Genomic DNA, 24617 nt, shown 5'->3' on the forward strand with positions numbered 1-24617 from the left:
GGACAAAATGAAACGTAACTATAAACAGATAAAAAAAAAACACATTTAAATGTTACTTTGGCTGACCAACAACTGTCGGTGTGAGAGGATTGACACACTGCGAAAGCTACGAATCACAAAAGCTACGACTAAATGCTAACACCTCGCTATTAGCATATTCAACTAGGGAAGCGAAATATCACAGACTAATAAGACATACACTGGATATCTGGTGTGTGTTAAACTACGGCGTAAGGATATAAATAAAGTGTAAACAAAGATTATGATATAATTTTCCAAATCTGTTCAATGTTAAAAAAAAAAAAACATTCATCCAAAATGCTTTTGAGCTTCAGGCAGTAGTTCAAGGTTTCAAGGCGTTGCCATAGCAACTACCACAGTTAACAGAGCGGTCGTTAAAGATGACGTCTGTTTCTGCTGTGTCATCAACTGGAAAAGAAGAAACCCCTCGTTCACAGATGATAAACAAAACAATCAGCTGCTTTTATCTTCGTTTCTTCAGGGTTATTTTTTTCTACACCTAGAAACGTTTCTTTCCAAAAACCTCCCGTTTCTCCATTTGTTATTTTTACTGCTTTGTATACTGAGTTTCTCCCCTGAAAGCTTGCCTTCTAAGATCTAGAAGATGCCGAGCTTTCTGACTTTCACGCTTTATAGAGCAGCGTGGAGTTTAAGAGCGACTCTGTCCCAGACTCCAGCACAAACACAGCTCTTCCTCGTTTATCTGGCTTCTTGGAAATTTTCTCTGGAAGAACTTCCAAGAGTGTGTGTGTGTGTGTGTGAGAGAACGTCCTGGATCCGAGCGTACACACCCATGCAGGGTTTTCTGGATCCACATGGTTAAAAATACTCTAATGCAAAACAGATGCAGCTGTGGCTGCACCAGATCACTCGTACACACACGTGTTTGTCCAACCTTGTGAGGACCTTCCATTCATATAATTATTAACGCTGCTAATTAACGTTATGCTACAGCTAAATTTAACCGTAACCGTAACCTCGGTAACTAAAATGAAACTTCTCAGCTCTTGATGTTTTTAAGAAAAGCGGGAGTTTGGGTTCTTCTTGGAGACCACAAATATCAGATACATCCGGTCCCCACATTGATATTAAAACATGCCCCAAATACACACACACACACACACACACACACACACACACACGGTTTCAACCGCTGCGGCAACTGAAAACGAAAAGATCTGCCTCTATGAGGTTTCTTTATGCTCAGAGTGTGAGAAAGTGAGACTTTACCTAAGTCTTGTGAGTTAGACGTGAACTCACAGCTCAGGAATCTTTTATTTGAGATGGCGCAGACGTGCAACACGACTGGCACCGCGCGCTCCATTCTCTCTCCTGTTTTTCCAACATTCTTCACATTCTCATAATCAAACACGCTGCTATGATACAAAAAGCGTGGAAAAAAAAACGCAGAAGGGAAAAATAAAGCAGGCACGAGGTCCTAAAGGTCGGGGAAAAAAAAAAAACGCAGGCCTGCACTCTGATGTCATGACGGAGTAGCAGGTATCCGTCATGCGTTTAGGGGATGAGTTCATGAGGTGAGCTGGACAGTATAATTAGATCATCCCGGTTTCTCCTCTGTTGAGAGCCAACGCCTAGCCGCGGTCCCGGACATGAGACTCTAGATTATACACGTGTAACAACCACACGCAGACATGTGGTAATGAACAGCAGGATTGAAGAATGAGAGGAACTGATGGGTGTGCACACATAGAGGAGTTGATAAATTACTAACAAAAGTGCTTGTTTTTGAATGTGAACCGCCGGCAACCATAAGCATCATTGTGAGATGACTCAAGTAACGACTCTTTACAGCCGCGTTAAGCAGAAAAGCATCTCCAAACAAGCAATATGTCGAACACTAAAGTCACATGACCTACAGTGTCTGGTTCCACTCCTGTTAGCCAACCTTAATAAACTCGACTAACATTCAGAAATGATTAACGACTAAAAAAATGCCAAAGAAAGTGCCCCCTCGACCGGGACATCTCCTCAAACCCCGCCCCCTCCTGTCAATCAGATCAGACGATTTATCTGTTTTGTCTCTGGTTTCTTTATTGGTATTGTTTATCTACGTAGCTAGCATCTTTAAAAAGGACTTAACTAATGCAGAATGTGATGTTAGTTCACTAATGCACACTGTGTTTATTTATTATAGACCCTGAAGGGTCTGAGTCACCGTGTGTGTTTGGTCCTTCTTCACACACACACTTCAACACGAGGCTGTACACGTTCTCCAGCCCGCTCTGTCTTACCTGACACATCTCTTATTCATGGATGCGCTCGGGTCCTGTCAGAAATGCGATCGTGACGGTCAGTGTGTCTTTGTCACTCGATATCCCCACCCCATAATGCCTCATCCGGGGGCATGTGGTTCCCCTGTGACACCTCCCCCACCACCCCCCGTGTGTCCGCCGCCCACTGATTTCATCACTCATTCATCTCGTCAGACGCACTTTCTTTCATTCATTCCTTCACGCATGCAGGCGATCGCTGGAGAGCGGATCAGGTGCCATATGTTCAGGCTGGAGCTTCGTTACCTTTACAAAAGAGCCAGATACACGAGTCCGCTCGCCTGGCAGGTACGAGATATAAGACGGGTTTTTACGACGATATCCTGAGGCTCGTGTCTGCAAAATACTTCACAAAAGTCGTTCTAAATAAATTCAAACTGAATTTGTTAATGAATTAATAAAAAAAAATAATAAAAAAAATCATAAATATTTTATATATACAATGCGAATCTAAGTAAAACAATATAAATAATAATAAAAAGAAATGTACTATTAATTCAATAATAAATGTAATAATTACTTAATAACAAACAAAAGAAAATGGAAAAAAAAATCTTAAGTAATAGGCTGTTTTAATTTTTTAAGGCTTATTAAGATTATTTGTTAATTATGTTATATAACATCTAATATACTTATTCAATATATTATTTATATTATATATTATATAACAGGCTTACCTTCTTCTTCTTCACTCGTATAAAGGCAATAATAAAAGGTGTTTATTTTAAGGAATAATGACATGTAACTGTGCTTTACACTAACTATAGCTCAAAGAAAAAAAAAAACACCAACATGACGTTGGCTACAGAATGGGCTTTGTTTAACCTCAAATAGCAGGTGGTCACAGTGTGAGCTGTTTACGCTTGAGTGTGTGTGTGTGTTTTCAATAAGGGCGCTCCAGCCGCATGTCTGTGCGGGCATGTGCGTGTGTGTGTGCTACACACGAGCTCCTGAAATCATGAGTTCACACACACACACAGATGTGTGAAACTGTCATACAGACACATCTTCGTCCTGCCGCTACTATAAGTTCCATTGACAGCATGCAAAGTGTATGCAAAACTGCAGGATTCTCACACACACACACACACACACACACACACTCTGCTGTGTTTGCATTACACAGACCATGCACCAACCGTCAAAATAAAGGAAAAAGGCCTTATTTGCGTACATCTTGTCTCAGTTTGGCTCAGGAGACGACGTGTGTTTAAGTAGGTCAGAGTTATTATTACACACTAATACGCTGAAATAAAAGTATGGACATAAGATCCAGGACTAAGAGCGACAAAGCCGTGCGACAAAGCCGTGCATTAAATCTACAAACACATAAATGACACATAATAATCATCACTGACACTGGTTGATTTATTGCTCTGGAGCTCTTAATGGTGTATACACACTAAATAAATGAATAAACTGAAAACAAACCCATTTTTAATAAAGAAGTACGTGTGGATGTTTACGTCTCCGGTGTCCGCAGATAGAGATGCTGCTACAGATTCATGCCAAGGTTTTGAAGGCTTCGATCTTTGCAGGTTCTCTGTAATGTGACACGCTCGCATAGTCTTAGATTTTTCTCGATTGTCTCGACCTTGTGAACCGATTGGTTGACTTTTTTTTTTTTTTCATCTTTCCGAGTCACCTTAAGATCGTTTCCTGTAGGACGACATGCGAGATGATCCGAACCCTGCTTTCACGGAAGCAAGCAACAAATTTACACGTGACTAATCGCTGTCTGTGGACTTTAGGCAAATTATGCGTAATGCCGTAAAACGACAAATCCGGACGATCGGCTCGAAGGATTCCTCAGGACCGCCTACTGATATGTAGCGTGTGACAGGACGTTTTTCTATTTAGCGACGGTAAGCATAAAAAAAAAGAAGACATCATTTTGACTACTACGCCTTTTTATCCTGATGCAAAACGCAGAACGCCGGATAAGGACTTTCAAACGTCTGCTATTTTCTCGGACCTAAAGATGCACTCCAGATGGGATTGTGGTAAGGACAGAAATCAGGACAGTACACCAGAGCACAATAAATTTCCCAGTCCATTGTTTAATAATATTAACGATCCCAATATTATCAATACTCTTAATACATGTCTAATAATCACAGATATCCCTGAATCTCTGAATCTGAGGTTTGATGGTACAATCACTGAGTTCATGAGAGTAGAATCGGTTTTTTTCCCATGTTTCAGCTCTAAAAGCTCCTAGTTAGAGAGCAGGCCGGAGTATAAATGAGAGCAGAGTCCTGTTTTAAGCCGGTCGTCTCAGACAGCGCCGATCTTTATGCCAAGGTTTAAAGCTCGGCTGCTGGCAGGATTCCTGAGGCAGAACGGCTTCCTGTGCCGCGCTGCTAAGCAATAAGCTAACAAATCCACGACAGAAGAAAAGAAATAAAAACACAGGAACGGGGTTGATGGTGGAGTGTGTTGTTGGCAGGCTGGTTAATCTATAGCAGACTCTGGGATAATCAGATCGGACCGGCGAGGACTAGCGAGACGAGAGAAGTGAGAGCAAAGCTGTAATACTGCGTGGGACACGAGAGAGAGAGAGAGAGAGAGAGAGAGAGAGAGAGAGAGAGAGAGAGCGAGAGAGAGCAAAAGAACTACAGGCAGAGAGAGAGAGAGAGAGAGAGAGAGAGAGAGAGAGAGAGAGAGAGAGAGAGAGAGAGAGAGAGCTAAAGAAATACAGGGAGAGAGAGAGAGAGAGAGAGAGAGAGAGAAAGAGAGGGAGAGAGAGAGAGAGAGAGAGCAAAATAACTACAGGCAGAGAGAGAGAGGGGGAGAAAGAGAGAGAGAGAGAGAGAGAGAGAGAGAGAGAGAGAGAGAGAGAGAGAGAGCGAGCAAAATAACTACAGGCAGAGAGAGAGAGAGAGAGAGAGAGAGAGAGAAAGAGAGGGAGAGAGAGAGAGAGAGAGCAAAATAACTACAGGCAGAGAGAGAGAGGGGGAGAAAGAGAGGGAGAGAGAGAGAGAGAGAGAGAGAGAGAGAGAGAAAGAGAGCAAAAGAACTACAGGCAGAGAGAGAGAGAGAGAGAGAGAGAGAGAGAGAGAGCAAAAGAACTACAGGCAGAGAGAGAGAGGGGGGAGAGAGAGAAAAAGAACTACAGGCATAGAGAGAGAGAGAGTGAGTGGGGGAGAGAGAGAGAGAGACTGGCAGAGCGACAGCACACAGATAGACAGTCAGACAGAGAAAGTATCACTAATTGACTAACACTACTTGTGTTTCAGAGCCCTGTCACAAAAAGAGACGCTTCGCTGCTTCGCTCTCTGTCTCTCGGCCGACCCCAGCGTAGGGTCACGACCCCAAGGATAACGACCTGTGTGTATAAGTGTCCCAGTGTCACACACTCGACACACACGGGACGTCAGAAGAGCTTCGAATGCAAAGCTGCAACAACACAACTGCATGTAGAGACAGAAAAGAAAGGAAAGAAAAAACACGGCCATATTTAGTTTTCAGAGTTAGGCAAAAGAAGTTCGAGTAAAATAATGTGGGGATGAAAAAAAAAACGAGAGTGTTCCAATAACGAAACCGGACCCACATAATCAGTTAATGCGCTTGGCTTTGGGTCAATAAGGACTCACACTGAGCTCGCTGTCGAGCACATCGACATTGCAAAGCTGTGTGTGTGTGTGTGTGTGTGTGTGTGTGTGTGGGTTGAACTCCAATCCTATAACCGACTCTGTATACGGCGAAGCCACTGACAGGCCGTGCACAGAGCCAGCAGGAGAATGGCGCTGATTCACAGCCTTACTGTCGACACACACTTTACTGTCATAGTTTGCTTTTAATGATTGTCCCAAAGCAACTGTACAGAATTCCAGATGTGGATTTAAATCCCTAATGTACGAGCCAGAGATAGTGACAGTTACAGATAGTGACTAACTCACAAGACAGCGGCAAGGGAAAACTTCCTCTGCGACGACACGAGGAAACGAAAGGGAACACAATAGCGTGATAATAAACCATTACAGAAGAGTAAAGCCACTGAGGATGGTACAGTGTGTGTGAGAGTGTTTGTACACTCTCACACACCTTCATACACTTCCAATAGTTAAAGGTGGGGTCTCTGTTGTTTGAGAAATGCTTCAGAAAACTGAGTCAGGACGTGTAGCCAATGAGCAGAAAGGGGCGTGTCTTGTCAATATGGGCGGAGAGAGTGTTCAGTGCGCATGTGTGACATTAGCAGAAAGCGGTTTTAACGTTGACATGGAGGATAAAAACAAAGAAAGAAAGAGAAGAAAGACTTACGATAAGGTAAGAAGTAGGACGTGTTAATATAGGATCAGCTTTCCAGCGCTGGGGAGAACTGAAGGAGCAGGAAGTTGGTCACATATTCACAGATTGGAGTTTCCTGAGTCAATAACTCCTGAGCTAAACGGAGTTTAGGAGTTAAAGGTGGGTGGAGCTATCAATACAGGGGTGGGGCCCATTTGGGTTAGGGGCGTGTTTGTTTTGGTGATTTCAAATGTCAACATTGGCTTTCAAAAATCGGAGACCCTGCCTTTAAATAGCTAAAATCAATGTGGTTCACTTTATGAGTAAATCCTGTCTGTCTGTCTGTCTGTCTGTCTGTCTGTCTGTCTGACCTACAGAGGATGATAAACGGAATAAAAACGAGATTTAAAAAAAAAGTATTGTTTACAGAAGACAAATAGAACTCAACCCTCGAGTCCTCGCTCTCTGTCCCGACTCAATCCCCCCTCTCTTTCTCTCTCTCTCTCTCTCTCTCTCTCTCTCTCTTCCTCTCTTGCAATCCCAAGTCACAAACTGCCCTTAATAAAATTATCCCGGTAGCTTATGAAGGTCGCCATGGCAACCCGGTGCAAACACGAGGTCATGGCCGCTTAGATTAAAACGATGTTTCCTGAAACGAAATTAAGCGATCAGAGTACAAGTGACTGCGCCGCGATTGGTCCGTTTATATATCTATTTACCACGAGGTGCTTTTTCAGGTGCTTTTACAACACAGACATATAACTAACAGACAAAAAAAAAGATGTATCTACAGATTTATCTCCCTTTTTTATTTTCTTTAATGGACGTTTTCTGTGCATAAGTATTCACCCCCCTTGGTTTTTCTTATCATTTGTAATGTCTCCTGAAACTGAAAAAAAGAAAATATACAAATGTGGTCCAATCACACAACCAGATAGCATGAGTGAGTTTGTGTGCGTGTGTGTGTGTGTGTGTTCGTTTGATTGTTGCCCTGCAGAGCTCATTTATTGTGAGCATGTATTAAGCTGCTTGTGTTTGTAAACAGGTTTGTTGGTGTACATCGTTAAATATTCATGAAATGTGTGTGTGTGTGTGTGTGTGTGTTTCTGACCTTTATTTGCTGTCGGCGCAGCATGGCGAGCTCTCGCATGTCTCTGAAGGGCTGCAGCAGGTAGTGGTAGAGTTCGGTGGTGGCCTCCACCAGATCGCCGTACGCCTCGTCCTGCTCCGAGTACAACTGCAGCAGCTCCACCATGCGCTCCATACCTCGCTGCTTCTCCAACAACTACAGAGAGAGAGCGAGAGACATAAAGGTGACAGATATGAAGTGGTACCTGAGTGGTTAAGGTGTTGAAGTACTGCTTGGAAGGTTGTGAGTTCAAATACCACCACCACCACCATCTTTTCAGCTCTGGATTCAATGTCTCGCCCTCTCTCCTTCTGTCTATCAATACACCTCCGGTTCCCTCTCTTCCCCATCTATCTTTCAATCTCCCCTCGTCTCTGATCCTGCCACTTGATTATTCCGTCTTTCCTCCCGTACTCTTTTCACCTCCTGCCCCGTTTTCTTTTCTCTCCATGAATCTCCCTCTTTCTCTTCCCTCTTTCTAGCACACTCTCTCTTCCAGAAACCCTGGACATTAAATCTGACACGTTACAACAACGTCTACGGAACACGAAGGACGCGAAAGGACGGCTGAAGTTCATGAAGAAGCGTGCTGTGATGTGAGAGGGAAGCGATGTGACATGGCAGGAGATGAAGCAGTTACTAATGCACCGCTGAATTCCGTTATTTTCTCATCACGGCGAATCTGGAAGTGTTTCACTCGTCTTATATGACAACAATTTGTTATGAATACTCTGTTATGTTTAATCTTCTTTCTTTAGTCTTGTGCTTTCTCTCTCTCTCTCTCTCTATCTCTCGCTCTCTCACTCACCCTCACACACACACACACACACACACATTCAATGGTGTTAGCTCTCAGAGCTCTCAGAGCGGAAACACTGGCTGATTCAGCTCCAACACTGCTCCCTCTGTTTACCTTAGCCGCTGGTCGCTGTGGAGAGGGGGAGCTCACAGCCCGGCCGTGTCAAGGGTCACTTCGGATAGAGCCAAACATGCCTCGCTTTTACCTCCTCATTACATACAGTGGGTATGCACTTATTTACCCCAGTGTCCTTGTCAGTCTCAGTGAAATAGACTTGTTCTTGGTGATCTCAATAAGGAGGTGTAGCTTCAGTGCCTGTCAGTCATAATTAAAAGGTGTGGCTTATATACAGTATATTATTATTACACCAATTTACACATTTACACTCACTAGATTTATTTTCACAATACAAAACCTCGCTCTCCTGCACGGCGTCGTCTCGTGCCAGGGTGACACGTTAACGCTATCAGGCTGCTCTGACGCATCTTCCAAGGTCCACCTGTAGCTCCGTACCTGACCCACATGAACATGCGGCACAGCGTCCAGCTGCGCAAACATTAAATATCATCCGGTCAATAAAACACTCACACACACAACTGTGGGAAAGTAGGATTGTGTACGAGTGCTAATCTGAGGTCGGTTTACCACATCCATAAAATGTCAGGCTGACAAAATCAAGAAGTCATGATGTTACCTGCGGCGGATCGTATACGTACACAGGTCCGTAAACTTAACACGTAATTTCTTTAAAATCGCTTTAGCGACATCTCGATTTTTTATATACAGTTCCGCATATTAAAAAGTAATCTGAATAAATTCCTAAGGGAAAGTTATTTTGGGCCAAATCCTGCTTGTCTTCAGACTCTGTTTATCATCTTGTGCAGATCTCAGATGAGTCACACTGTATAAAGTAGACAAAGATTTGACAAAACACTAGAGACAAAGTGTTCACACATGAAATCCCTCTCAACAGCGGGGATTCCTTCCTCCTGTTTTTATTCAAATCTTTCTATTTGCATAGAAGAAAACCTGAATGGGACAAATGAACACACACACACACACACACACACACACATATACATATATATATATATGACGTTATCGGAAAACGATCATCGTCGAGGTGGGAACAGCGATAGCACTTCATCGTACCACGGATGATGTCAGCTAGGCCGTGTCACGATCTATACCTTACTTATGCTTCACAGCTGCCTGTATGTGTTTTTTTTTTTAGCCCTTTTTAGACTGATAAGTTTATCAGCATGATTCGTTTATCAGCATCTCCACAGCGGTAAAACTCTCACGTCCCGAAACGGCTTTAAAAATTCCCACAGCGGGTTGAGTGAAAGTGAGATACGCGGTCAAGTGATCGCGCTCCTGTCACGGTGGAGATTCTGGCTCTTAATTCGGTTCAAAATTCAACATAATACAACAAAATAAAATACAACAAACAAACAAAAACATAAATCACGACGTTTATAAGAAGCATCTGCACATGAGTAAATACGGCAAGTAGCAGCAGTCAGACTTCTTTTTTTTTCCCCTAGTCTTTGGTGACTCCTTCATTTAAATCAAAAGGATGGAGAAAAACAGAGCCATGGGCGATGTGGACAGAAATAGACTCTCAGACCTGTACAATAGATTAGCCCCCGACCGTAAGTGTAAAACAGAGCTATTACCGAGGTGTACCAGGTAGACTCAGCACTCTATTCTTGATGAATATAAAAAGGCTCAATGCACTGTATTGTTCCAGCGTTTCATCATTTCCTGTATCCGCTCCTTTGCTCTGCTTGTTTTCTTCCAGAAGGGGGATTTGGAAAAGCCGCTCCAGAGAGAGGAACAATTCCATGACTGGCAAAGATGAGCTCATGCTATTGAGTCGAGTTTGTATGGTTACGTACGAACATGTCGCGTCTCCGTACCGATCGCAAGATGATGACATGAATGATGTCGGTTTACACCCAAGCTGCCGTTTCTGTTCTGCGGGTTTTGCTTGTCGGGTGAACAGAACGGACGGCGCAAAAGTAATAGTGCTTACTTTGCACCGTGTTCAGGAAAGGTTCAGGAGTTGATTCACTCCAAGAAGGTTCAGGGGACACACTGGAGGAAGGACAAGGTTTTGAGTTGGGTCAAAGTCTACACGAGGAGGAACGGACGGATGCGGACTTTCCTGATCTCTTTCATTTGTGTGCTTGTATAAATGAGTGTGTGTTAGTGTTTGTTTGGGTGTCACCTGTTTTTATGACCTGTTTGATAGTCGCACATGCTTCACCCGCGTCACGTGTAAATTCACACGTCAGCAGGACACCAGGAAATGTTTTCACCGTGCCGGTGTAGGACTCATTCTTGCTCGTGCCCTCGTTGTCTTTTCGAAACTTCATCCTGGTAACACTGTTAGAGCAGCTTTTCGGCATGTTTTCTGTGTTTCGACGGAGTCCTTCGAGCTGCGCTCGCTAGCCGGAGCGGAATCGAATTAAAAACCCACACGGCTCACTCGATTTTTTTGGGGGGGAAATGAAATAAGACTCAAACACAATGAAATGTTTTACATGAAATCAGATTTGGATCTGTGAGCAGCACAAGTGCTTAACTGGGAGCTAATCTGAGCTGATCCTACAACACCAGCTGCCACAAGAGAGAGAAAGACAGACGGAGGACAGACAGACAGAGAGAGAGAGAGAGAGAGAGAGAGAGAGAGAGAGAGAGAGAGAGAGAGAGAGAGAGGACAGACAGAGACAGAGAGAGAGAGAGGACAGAGAGAGAGAGAGAGGACAGAGAGAGAGAGAGAGAGAGAGAGAGAGAGAGAGAGAGAGAGAGAGAGAGAGAGAGAGAGAGAGAGAGAGAGAGAGAGAGAGAGGACAGACAGAGACAGAGACAGAGAGAGAGAGAGGACAGAGAGAGAGAGAGGACAGAGAGAGAGAGAGAGAGAGAGAGAGAGAGAGAGAGAGAGAGAGAGAGAGAGAGAGAGAGAGGACAGAGAGAGAGAGAGAGAAAGACAGAGGACAGACAGAGACAGAGAGAGAGAGAGACAGAGAGAGAGAGAGAGAGAGAGAGAGAGAGAGAGAGAGAGAGAGAGAGAGACAGACAGAGGACAGAGAGAGACAGAGAGAGAGAGAGAGAGAGACAGAGGACAGACAGAGACAGAGAGAGACAGACAGACAGAGGACAGACAGAGACAGAGAGAGACAACAGACAGAGAGAGAGAGAGAGAGAGAGAGAGAGAGAGAGAGAGAGAGAGAGAGAGAGACAGAGAGAGAGACAGACAGAGGACAGACAGAGACAGAGAGAGAGGACAGAGAGACAGAGAGAGAGAGAGAGAGAGAGAGAGAGAGAGAGAGAGACAGACAGAGGACAGACAGAGACAGAGAGATAGAGAGAGACAGAGGACAGAGAGAGAGACAGAGAGAGAGAAAGACAGACAGAGGACAGACAGAGACAGAGAGAGAGAGAGAGAGAGAGAGGACAAAGAGAGAGAGACAGAGAGAGAGAAAGACAGACAGAGGACAGAGACAGAGAGAGAGAGAGAGAGAGAGAGAGAGAGAGAGAGAGAGGACAAAGAGAGAGAGACAGAGAAAGAGAAAGGCAGACAGAGGACAGACAGAGACAGAGAGAGAGAGGCACACAGAGAAAGACAGAGAGAGAGAAAATAAAACAATTGGAGTATAAAAATCACGACCAGCAATCCCACAGCTCTAAATATTGACTTGGCTCATGACAGCAGCGCAGCTCGTGGCATGTTTCACGCTATCAGTTCATCCCAGCTGCGCTTGATAACAAACCACTTGACGGATTCGTCACGCCGCCGTAGACGATCTCGGAGGAGTCTGGGAAATCTCAGCCCTTAACGAACAAGCCTTCTCAGCTCTGACACCGACAGCTGACGGAAGGTGGCGGAAAGTTCTCTACAGAGCTCAAGGATGGAGAGCGAGGTCGTTAAGGAAACGTCTCCAACACCCGACAACTTGGAGTGGACTTAAACCCAGGCTTTAAACTTTAAACGAATCCAGGCAGACTGGCAGCCATTTTGGATTATTTATTTATTTTTGTTATTAATATCCAGAGTGCACTTCCTCTATTATTCTGCTGTTTTAGGCGGTGGTTTGGAAAAAAACAAAAAAAAAAAAAAAAAAGAAAATCTGTTTTTCCAGGCAGGGTATTCGGACCAGCCTAAACACACTCAGAGCTGCAGCATCACTTCCTGTCTGGAAACCATGGCCACAGGCTGTAATGTCTTCCTGTCTTTGTTTCTTTAAACACCCCTGAAGCTTTGATTCACTTCACACGTCCAGTGAGCCAATTCACGTTCTCAGCCCTTTTTGTCTTTACTCACGCTTTCTTTCACACCAGTGTCACAACCCCTCATCATCCTCCTCCTCCTCCTACCTGAACAGCAGGTTTGATCTGACCACGATCCCCCCTTTGTTACACCTGAATGTCAGGACGACCTGCTGCGTGATTATTCGCACAGGGACGTGGATTTCCGTTTATATCGGCGGTGCTGGATCTATAGCTCCTTTGATCCACACATTACACACGATCAATAAAGCACTTAGAGTGTATTAATAATTTATAAAACACAGCAAGGTCCAAATATAGAGTCATAAAGTGTAATAACTGATCAGACGGAGCGATACTGACGAGGTCAGAACAGGATGAATTATTGACATGGCGGATCGCTTCATGTCGCTCTTAAGGAGCCGGACGTGCCGCTGATATTTAAAGCTCGTGCGTTGTGCCGTTTTAAAGCGAGAAGAAATCCGCGTAAACCACAACCACGTTAGTCGATCGGCTGTACGAAGACATCCGTTGTCAAAACAAACGAGAACGGCGTGTGAGAGGGAAAAAAAAATGAGGAGCAGTCCAACACAAAACACTCCTGATACGACTTACGTTACAGCAGCTACACACTGTTGTTCCCTCGCTAGCCTTTTGCACGGTTACAGCACACCGACACTGGAGACTCCATCATCCTTCACATCAATAATTACACACGTTAACGTATTACAGGAACATTAACGTAAACCTGCAATTAGACGACTTGTGAAAATCTGTTCAATTAAGCTGATAAAGGATGATGTTCGTTTTCTTCCAAATCGACAGGATCGTTATTTTTAATCTTCTTCCCTACCGAGAATTCGTAATTTACGTCTCTTAATTAAAGGTCAGTTCATTCGAACGGTTTTGCTACTCATTCATGCTCATAAAGAATTAAGCTCTTGCTGATTATTTAAATGATTCCCCCAAACGGTTGACTTTAAACAGGCTTCAGCTGAGCACAAAGTGCTGACTGCGGCAGAACAGATCAGGTTTCAGTGAGATAAAGGTCAACAGATGGCAGCTCAGGGGCTTTCAGGAAACAATAACACTTTCAGAGCTGTGCGCCTCTCTAGAGGCGACTCAAACGCACCTGTACGTTCACTTTTGCACCTAAACTATAGGTGTGCTGTGGACTGAGGGCTTGTTCGCCGTCGCTCTGAAAGAAGCCGCACCAGAAAGCGGTGCCTGCGTGCTGCGGACAAACGTGCAACGTGATACCAAAGGTCTGCAAATCGACTGATTAAATATTAAAAGCTGTGGGTCCTTGAGCCACGTTTGGAACACGACCCGTAACGATGACCAGACGAGATCCACCATGATCCAACCGTAAAGTTTAACATGGCAAGAATAAACAAAGCCGTAACTTCCAGGAACTGTGGAGGTTTTTTTTTTCGTTTGCAGGTTGAGGAAATGTTTTTTTTTTCTTTGACCTGTAACACACCTGACTCTGCAATTAATGAGCAGGTGTAAAGCTCTGAGCTCTGAGCCACTTCCTTCACCTGAGCGTTAACAGACCAGGAGAAAACTCACCGCATGCTTCTCAAACTACAACTATCCACTTTAGTAAAATTGTGTGTAAATGTTGACCTTCGCGATACTGAACGGAATTGTATGTAAATTGGCCCGGGAGCTCTTTCACGTGCTTTTACGTTAAACGTGATCTTTGTGTGAACACTTCTGCAGATGTCTTCACCAATCATTTCATTGGTATTGAGTTTGAGAATGTTAAACCTGTGCGAATCTGTGCGAGTGTTTTGGTTTGCATCCCTTTGAATAAAAAACGCTAACAAACATTCGCAAGCAAATTTTACTAGGACTAAATATTGTGACGTTATGTGACGTTGTGATGACGTCACATCTTTGGTTGTCACTGACTCTAGAGTAGAGTGTCTGACTTAAGTTAACACTCGACTTAAAGCTAACAAGATGGACCATTTTTGTTCACTTTCCCCCCCACGACATTTTCCACAATGCATCCCTCTGGTGTCACCACCTTTAGTTTTGGCACCCCAGGGACCCCAGCACACGTGGCGTGTCTCACCTCGTGCAGACGCTTTTTTTGTCTCTGCAGCGCGTCCTCGTAGCCCTTTTGCCGCAGCTCACTCAGACTCTCGTAGTACTCTTCCGTGTCGTCTCCGTCCGCGAACAGCACCTGGGACAGGATCTTCCACCCGCACGTGTCCAGCGCGTGCCCCAGGTACACCTGTAGCTGGTAGCAAAGCGCCTCCGTGTCCCGCCGCGTGACCTCCGGGACGCCGAACAGCACCGACCACACGGCCGACTGCTGCTCCTGCTCGGGGAACGGAGGCAGACACGGCTCGAGGTCCGAGTTGACCGCGCAGAGCTGCCCGTGTGCCGTGCGCAGGTCATGGAAGGAGAACAAACCGGCCCAGCTCGAGTCACCGCCGATGGGGACGCCGGTGTCCGGGTCCTCGGTGTCGTCCGGAAAACGGGCCTCGGGCTCGAGAACCTCGATGTCCGCCAGCGCGGCGGTTCTGCTCGGGCTTCGCGTGGGCTTGGATTTATCTGGGGCTTTTTCTCTCGTGCTCTTCGACGCCACCGGACGTTTGTCTTGAAGCCGCGCGCCTTCCGTCAGCTCGGACACCGAGTCCCGCGCCGCCGCGCTGCGCTTCTGCACCGTCCGGTCGTGGCAGGTGACCGCGAACTTGCCCTCGATGTCGTTCCAGGCCACGATGAAGACGAACTTGTGCTTGTCTTTTTCCTCGAACACGTTCGGCCTCACTGAGACCCAGCCGCACTCCAAAGACTCCTCCATTGTGAATGACATCTAACGGTGAGCTAACGGCTAAAGTATCGGCTTTAAAACAAACCCGTTACTCTAACAATAATAATAATAATAAAAATAAAGACTCGGCTCGATGACGACGTGGTGAAACGTCTCCGTTATGACGTCACGCTAGTTTAAAACACCGTGTGAACTACAAAGCAGCCGCGGATGAACCGAAACATCTCGCGCACACTCGTGATTCTGAAGCCTGTCCCTCTTCATCCTCGTCCTCTTCCTCGCTGCTCTCCTCCTCTCCACCTGTTATCCCGAGCACTTTGTTTTTAAAGACTTTGCTTCGTTGGTTTGTGTTTTTTTTTTTCTCTCCCCTTCTTGCCTTTTGTCCCTCGGACAGAGAGCACAATGCGGGAGTCGAGTGCGCTCGAGCGCTGCTGCTCACTCGGTCACGTGGGAGGATCTGTTTACAAGCAAGCGCACGGCGCGTGAGGGTTCTGCCGTGACGTCACACGCACACAGGGGGCGGGATCAGTGCGGTCCGATCGGCTCGAGCGCTGCCGTGACGTCACCAAGCTAACAGGCTAACAGGCTAAGAAAAACGACTCTAAATTACACACGATGTAAAACTGCGCTTAATATGAAACGATGTGATTAAATAATAATAATAATAATATCTATAACAACACTGGGGTGTGTGTGTGTGTCAGCAGCAGCATCCTTTTCTCTCCACAAGGATGTTTTTCTCCGACGTCTCTAGCTTGTCTAGCTAGTGACGTGCCGGAAGTGGACTACATAAACATCCGGCACGTGGGACACGCACTGTACGTGCTGACGCAGTCAAGGATGCGCAAGGGCTCGCCATAGCATAATAAACATCATATCATAATTTATATTAAAGTGAAATATAGAATTACAGGTTATTATGTTATAATCTTATTAAGGATGGAAATAAAATATAATCTTCTTTCATTTTCTTTAACTCGCATCATTGATCACAATAATATTGTGATCAACAATAATCACAATGATGTCAAAAATACAATTACTTTTTATTTTATATCCACATTATTGATGATTTTATTTAAATACAGGGTTTCTGAGGCTTGCCGTGGGCAGGGATTGTTTATGACGTTTATATTTATATACCTGAATAAATATTTAGCTCATGCTGCTTTCGCTTCATGCAAACAACAATACTACTACTACTACTAATAATAATAATAATAATAACTAATAATAGTAGTAGTAGTAATAATAATAGTAATAACTAATAATAATAATAGTAATAATAATACTAACTAATAATAATAACATAATAATAACTAATAATAATAGTAGTAATAATAATAATAGTAATAGAAATGATAATAATAATAATAGTAATAATAACAATAATAATAATAACTAAAAATAATAATAGTAGTAGTAGTAGTAATAATAATAATGTGGAAGATCAGTGGGCTACTCATTGGAATGTCCAAATCCCAGGACCACCAGGCTGCCACAGCTGGGCCCTTGAGGAAGGCCTTAAAGTTCATTCATTCATTCATTCATTTTCTACCGCTTATCCGAACTACCTCTGATAAAGAAGCTGCAGTTATAAATGGATTAAAAGTCTCACTGTGTAACTGTTGAAATCTGCAGTCGTACAAACATCCTTTGGTTTTGCTAACAAGACTAATACCAAGTACTAAATCATCGCTGATTGTTAATGAACCGTCAACCGCGTGAGTCGGCACAAATTTAGGGCTTCGAGATCAAGGCTTCATTAACTTAACCAAAAATAACCATGACAAACATTCATTCATCTTCTACCACTTATCCGAACTACCTCGGGTCACGGGGAGCCTGTGCCTATCTCAGGCGTCATCGGGCATCAAGGCAGGATACACCCTGGACGGAGTGCCAACCCATCACAGGGCACACACACACACTCTCATTCACTCATGCAATCACACACTACGGACAATTTTCCAGAGATGCCAATCAACCTACCATGCATGTCTTTGGACCGGGGGAGGAAACCGGAGTACCCAGAGGAAACCCCCGAGGCACGGGGAGAACATGCAAACTCCACACACACAAGGCGGAGGCGGGAATCGAACCCCCAACCCTGGAGGTGTGAGGCGAACGTGCTAACCACTAAGCCACCGTGCCCCACTCCTTAAAGTTGAACTCTTTTAATATGTGAATTTTCCAAACAACAAATTATTAAATCTGTATAATAATAATAATAATAATTTTTGTGTAATTTTTTAGAGCCAGGAGATACGTTTGTCTTGATCACGTTATTTACTCACTCAAGTCTACTCACTTTATTGAGTTACTGAGGTTAAATACATGAGGCTTGTTTTCCTCTTTCTACATCACTTAGAACCTCAGACTAACTCGTTCCCTGCACAGCATTAGTAATGTTATGACACATTTATAAACAGTCATAAACAGACAGTACGACCTTTCAGCATCACTGGTGTTTAAAAAAGCTTCATTCCTTCAGAAGCCTTTATTGAAAGGCTTTCTAATTGCATTCCAATCAATCATTGATGATCTTTTTCTCTAAAATGCTACACGATGACATTTCTCTCGACACATGCTGAGATGACAAAGTGCCTCAGATGTCTTTTAAGGTCTTCAAACCGGAAGTGGACTTCTAAGAGAACTTTTAAAAAAATAAAAAGTCCACTAGGGGGCAGTGATTACTTACACATCAGCCAGGTTCATTCATCAAGACTTAACTTTATTCCACACCTCCTTTTTTCCCCCTTTAGTTTACTATACAAACTGCTCTCCAAACCAAGAGCACAATTTCTCTCTTATTTATTTATTTATTTATTTATTCAGTGATGCTGTATATTGTAAAAGTGAAATAAAACCAGAGAGACATCACGTTGATATGTTTAATGAAGCATTAAGTCAACTACAAAATTCAAAATCGTGAAATAATGGGACTACAACCATAGAAAGCCTGGAGTGTTCGGGGAACCTGGAATTTCAAACAACTCCAATGTGGTCACGCAGCTGGCGCGTTATTCAGCCCCGTCATTCAGTGAGTCATAAGACAGATGGATTCGACTCACAGTGCATGGACCAAAACTATAGCTTCGGAATCATACAGTGAAAAAAACCCACGTTGTCTCAGGTACAATTATAAAATGTACATTTCAGTCTAAACACTGCTTTCACAGGCTGGAGAAAAAGAATACCGTATTTGTTTTTGCTAGAAAAATGGTCCTGGCAAAAAACATGCCAATGTGAATAATTTGCTTTTGATTATATGTAAACTAACAAAGAAATTCAATGAGAAAGAGAGTGAAAGAGAACCAAGGTCTTGTCTTTATCTTCCCTTCTTCGCTCTCTTAGTTTCCCCACACTCCGGTGGCACACGTCAGTGTGGGATCTTTCTCTATATTCAGGATTTGGCTTCAGATTTGGCAAACAGCGGACGCAGCTGATCATGAGTGGTGGCCTCTTTCTGCTGCATCAGGTCCGGGTGGCCTTTAGTGACGCCCCAGCAGTCCGGGCTGGACATGGATGGGCAGAACGGACGACCGGAGGCGGGCTTCAGCTTCTCCCAGTAATCACGACGGGCTCTGAAGGACAGGTGAGGTTATATATATATATATAGCTCCAGATGTACATAACCAGATAGCTCCATTAGCTAGCAAGCAGTGAGGGATACCAGGGACTGTATGTGACATATGTAGATCTACTGACACTCGTGTGACGTACAGTAGCTCATGGCATTTCGTAGACTTTCCTAATTTCCTTTGTTTACCTTCATTAGTGATATAGAGGAATGAATACATGAATCAATTTGAGGCTGGGAATTCGGAGTTACCTGGCACGGACCCAGGGCTTGGTGTGCATCTCTAGGCCACTTCCCCACTGGCCATGCTTCTGTGAGCCCTCAGGCAGAACCCCACGCTCCGGAGCCAGCTCCTCAGCTATAGCACGGATGTGGTAGGGTTCGAACCCGCAGCAGCCTCCGATGAAACGGATCCCTGCCTTGTAGGCCTCTCTGGCGTACTGCTGCATGTCCCAGCGGGTCAGTACTCTGGGCTCCAGAGCTGTAGGAAACGTGACAGGTTAAACTTCTGAATGAGATCGTATGAAATGCGAGAATTAAGCAACGTGCATGCTTGGGGCATTGGTCATTCGACTGAGAGGCATTTTAATCATAGATCATATGTTAGTTCTGCTGTAGTCTATCACTGTATCACTTTCACTCTTTTCCTGTGGAAAACAATCGTAATCTTTCTATTTTAGTCTCAATCGTTCAAACTCATCCCGCAGATGTCCAGGATAAAGTAGGCATCGACATATACGGAAATCTGAAAACCTTGTAATTTGCCTCATAAGTAGCTTTTTATTTGTTTTTTCTAATTACTGACTCCACAACATTAATTAGTGGAGGTATTCGTTTGTGAAGAAACAGCGACTCAACCAAGAGTAGCATCGAATAGCGAAGCTCAAAGCGAACGGGATCCCTACAAGAATATAATAAACATTTCAGAGATTCTGACCTTTGACCTTCATCAGCGCTTACGATTGGTCTTCGGAGTAAGCGATCCGCTTTCTCGTGTTCTGTTTCAGCTTCATAGGACAAAAATGGATAGCAAAGCGAGGAACGACAGAGTGAGAGAGGAGAGAACATGTGGAGGGTTAGTTACAGCCAGCCGAACAGCTGAAGCTGTAGAGCTGAAGGGTGGAGTGAAAATATCAGAAGAGGGAATTAGGGGAGAGGAAAGGATCCGAAAGAAACGGACCGAACGCGTACGCACAATGCCATGTGAATCTGTTTGTTATTGTGCACGGAAAATAAATGTGACATACAGACAGCGAGGGATATACGGCAGCGTTCGATAGCGAAGGAGTGAATGTGTACCGAAGGGGAACTCGGGCAGGTCGATGAAGCCTTGGCAGCCGCAGTCAGGCGTGTGGTAGGCGAGGGGCTGGACCATGTAGTGAGCTTTGAGTCCAGCCTTCTCCACCGCCGCTTTCATCATGGACACAGTCTCCACGCAGGTCTTCGGGTCAAAGTGGCAGTTCACTCCAACGATATCGGCACCTGGGTGCAAGAAAGGGAACAAGACGGTGAGGTGAAAGGAGACGTAGCAGGAAGTGTCTCAATTTTTTTTTATTAATTATGTGTGTTGAAGGAAAAGTTCTAGCTAAATTAAATCATTTACCCCAAATTTGGTTGATTGTCCATCTGATGCATTCTTACAGTATATTTTAAGCAGAAATAGTCTTAGAAAGTACGATAATTTGGACGATGCTAAACTGCTAGCTATAATCGAACGCACTACTCATGCCTTTGTTGAAATGTGGAGTAAGAGTGTGGAGTAAGAGTTAGATGTTAAATGTGGAGTAAGAGTTCATGCTGCTAAGCTTTAATTAGACCATTATAGTAAAAGACAGAAGAGGAAGAAAAAACAAACAAACGAAGCGTACCGGCTTTCACCAGACGGATGGCGCACTCTCCGGGGCTGACTCCATGCATGTCTCCCATCGGACCGATGCACAGCGTGGCGGCGACGGGCTTCCCGGTGGCCTTCAGGACCTGGACGGCCCACTCGGCTTCCTCGACGTGCTCGAAGTACTGCAGCGTGAATCGCAGTGACATTTAAAGGATGCCAACTCACACACAGATGAACTAATCCTATTCAGGAGCAAACACACAAGCAACGTGGCGTTCATGAGAATCCTAGGTCTCTACTTCCTCACCTCGGCGATCAGAAAGTCCACGTTCTTCTTGATGAAGATGTCCATCTGCTTCTTAAAGATGGACTTCACGTCAGTCTCACTTTTGCAGCTCAGGTACGAGGGGGTCTGAGAGACTCCGCCCGCCACCAGGGCGTCACCCTCATTGGCCACCTCTCTGGCCAGGTCACAAGCGGCCTCGTTAATTTGTGCCCCCTGTGGGTGGGAGGAAAGCGGTTAATACAGCATGACACAAATACTACTGCAAGGATATTTTCTAGTTTAAAGACTGATCATCTGATTATATCTTCCAACCTCCCTCTCTCTCCCTCTCCCTCTCGACCCACATCATTTCCTTTTCATCAGACTTTAATTCTGTTCATCCAAATCAGAACACAGTGTATTCATTACTCAGTCTTATACTATAACCTTATATGAGGCCACAGCAAAAAGCTGCCCTGCTTTTCCTTGCTGCCACCAGAACACCGATTTAATCATATTTAAATCGTTTAATATCTAACTTTTTACAGCAAGCTGACGCACGCAGGGTCCAAATATAAAAAGAGTCTTACAGTGAAGCCGACAGTGTTGCCTCTGTTCTCAAGTTTGTCATCACTGGCGTAGAAGGTAAAAGTCTGCATGACATTTGACCCAGCCCTCAGGAATTCTCTGTGCAGCTGTCGCACTAGGATAAGATGGTACAGAGAGAGAGAGAGAGAGAGAGAGAGAGAGAGAGAGAGAGAGAGAGAGAGAAAGTGAGAATCCATTCACAGCTGTTCACAACTACTGAGCAGTCAGTTACTTGGTATTGCACAAACCATAGCAAGTGTTTGGTTTGAGCTACATGCACAACACACACACACACACACACACACACACACACACACATATATATATATATATATATATATATATAATCAGACACGCAGGTCTGAGAATCGGACATTCCCACCGATACAAGCACTCAGTTAACACCTTCCCCTACTCTAAGAAACTTTAGTAGATTCTACACTCTTAAAAATGAAGGTCCAGGAAGTACCAAAAAAAAGGATTTACAGAGATGCTATAGAAGAACCATATTTGGTTCCCCAAAGAACCTTTCAGTAAATAGTTCTTCTTAAAAGCACCCTGCTTTTTTCTTAGTGCCACGAAGAGCATTTTATAACCTAAAGAACATTTTGTGCAATGAGAAACTTCTATGGATATTAATAAAGGGTCTTAATGGAACCGTGACAAAAAAACAACTTAAGTACCTTTATTTTTAAAAATGTACTTTTACACTTCATTTCAAAAACAATGCAAAGAAACCTTTCCACTAATGGCCTCAATCCTTATAAAGAATACTTATTAAAGTTCACAGCAGTTAACTTCCTGGACTTTTTACAGATATTATACCATTTCTACATCTTAAGTGACCAAATATCTACAACTACAGATTTTATTGGATTTGATTTAAGGAAGATTTTAAATCTGGCATGTAGGGTTTTTTCATTTCAGCCAATCAGGAACCATTTTCTTGAGCCTTCAGGTGATGATCAAAGTTGGTGCTTTCTTGATTGAAATGAAAACCTACAGCCTCAGAAGATCTCTGCGTGTGGATAAAACTAAACGCAGGGTGAGACAACACGCTTGATGCTTCTTATATACTGTAAGACCTGAATTTTAAAATCAGGTATGTTAGAGATGAACTCTTCAGGGTTCTTCTTACTCTATTAAGAGTTCAATACAAAAATCTTGGCATGTAGAGATGCGTTTGTATCTTTACATTTGCATCATGGTGTTTTCAGTGATCCACAGTACTTCATCTATATCGTTATGTACAGTACGTAAGTGTAACTCATAAACATGAGCGTTACTGGAGATACTATTTACAGCCTTGTTTTGATGGCTGTTTTGCTAAATATGTCAGTCACAATAATGGATAAAAAAGGAAGAAAAAGAATAGAAAGAATTTTTTGACAAATCCACTTCAATACAAACTTCAAGGATGATTGATTTCTTGACTAATTTGGGAGAAATGATCATTTCAAGCTTGTTCTACACTTTTACATTTACAGCATTTAGCAGACGCCCTTATCCAGAGCGACTTACATTTTATCTCATTTTTTTGTACTACTGAGCAATTGAGGGTTAAGAGCCTTGCTCAGGGGCCCAGCAGTGGCAGCTTGGTGGGCGTAGGAATCAAACTCACAACCTTCCGATTGGTAGCCCGACACCTTAAACACTAGGCTACCACATCCCCCACCACTAGGCTACACCATATAAACTTTAAGACTGGAATGTCCAGGGTTTTAGACAAAACTTTAAAAAGATAAAATGATCAAGATTGCCCTGTGATGGGTTGGCACTCCGTCCAGGGTGTATCCTGCCTTGATGCCCGATGACACCTGAGATAGGCACAGGCACCCCGTGACCCGAGGTAGTTCGGTAGAAAATGAATGAATGAAGATTAAGATTGATCAATGGCGCATACAGTATGTAACACAATGACTAAAAGCAACATGGACGTGTATCGTCAGAAGACTCCATGAGCTGTGTAGATTTTGAAACCTCTCCTATATGCGATTTAAGAGAGAGTTTTAAGAGATTTAAGAGAGGTTTGTCTTAACCGGTGTCAATCATGTAACCCATGTAGCCTCGAGCAGGGTTTGAGGTTCTTTCCTTTAGAAAAAAAGGTGTAAATTAGGGCGTGTGCAGGTGAACACGCTTTTCTTTTTTTGCGCTTAACGGATAAAAAGTGACACTCACCGGCTTCGGGGTGCTCAGCTGCGGCTTCAGGAGTCCAGGGTCCGGCTTTCACGTAGCCTCTTTTCTCCAAGGCGAAGACGAAGCCGCCGTCTCCGATCACAACCTCGCCTGCATTCAGGCGCTCCAGGACGCCCTGCGAACAAACAAGCAACCAAACAGAAATCACGAAAAAATATATTATTATGAACTAGAAGTTTGTAAGAGAGTAGAACTAGCGTATATATTTAAGGTATAGTTTGGGTTTAACGTGCGGCTTCCTTTAAATGACTTTTTGCGTGCGTAAAAATGACTTTTAATTAATTTTTTGCGTGCGTAAAAAAACAAAAACAGGGAAGAATTATACAGAATATCTTCACAGGTTATATAATTCTCATTGCATGCTCATATTTTGTTTCCTTTCTATTATTTATTTATTTATTTATTTATTTATTTATTTTGCAAATATCCTTCTAAACAATGAAGTCTAAAAGTTTACCTTCTTAGATCCGACGGGTGCCATTTGTTTTGCAGATATTTGGTGTTGCAAGAGGATGTAAAATTAATGTCGGAGCAGCTCAAACCGTGGCCTGGGACCCTCTGGGGAAAGCAGAAGGCAGTCCAAGCTTTTTATATCTCTTTATGAAGAGGTGGTGGAGG

General features: G+C 43.8%; 2 protein-coding genes across 3 annotated transcripts in view; both read right to left on the reverse strand.

Annotated features, from left to right (window-relative positions):
• Positions 1-16129, reverse strand: part of jmy (junction mediating and regulatory protein, p53 cofactor) — a 27893-nt gene extending 11764 nt beyond the window's left edge. For both annotated transcript variants that reach the window (XM_060890535.1, XM_060890533.1), the window contains exons 1-2: positions 14829-16129; positions 7654-7827 (exon numbers count right to left, since the gene is read on the reverse strand). In XM_060890535.1, coding sequence (XP_060746518.1) covers positions 7654-7827; positions 14829-15575 — 921 coding nt within the window. In that variant the 5' untranslated portion in view covers positions 15576-16129. The remainder of the gene's footprint in view (positions 1-7653; positions 7828-14828) is intronic.
• Positions 16130-18413: 2284 nt separating this feature from the next.
• Positions 18414-24617, reverse strand: bhmt (betaine-homocysteine methyltransferase). The gene is made up of 8 exons (XM_060891153.1): positions 24457-24617; positions 23982-24114; positions 21806-21918; positions 21258-21449; positions 20985-21132; positions 20416-20598; positions 19369-19597; positions 18414-19120 (listed from the first exon to the last, which is right to left on the reverse strand). The coding sequence occupies exons 1-8, from the start codon at positions 24478-24480 to the stop codon at positions 18940-18942; spliced, it is 1203 nt and encodes a 400-aa protein (XP_060747136.1). The 5' UTR covers positions 24481-24617; the 3' UTR covers positions 18414-18939.

The sequence above is a fragment of the Tachysurus vachellii genome, chromosome 17 (genome assembly GCF_030014155.1).
Source record: "Tachysurus vachellii isolate PV-2020 chromosome 17, HZAU_Pvac_v1, whole genome shotgun sequence".
Classification (NCBI taxonomy): domain Eukaryota; kingdom Metazoa; phylum Chordata; class Actinopteri; order Siluriformes; family Bagridae; genus Tachysurus; species Tachysurus vachellii.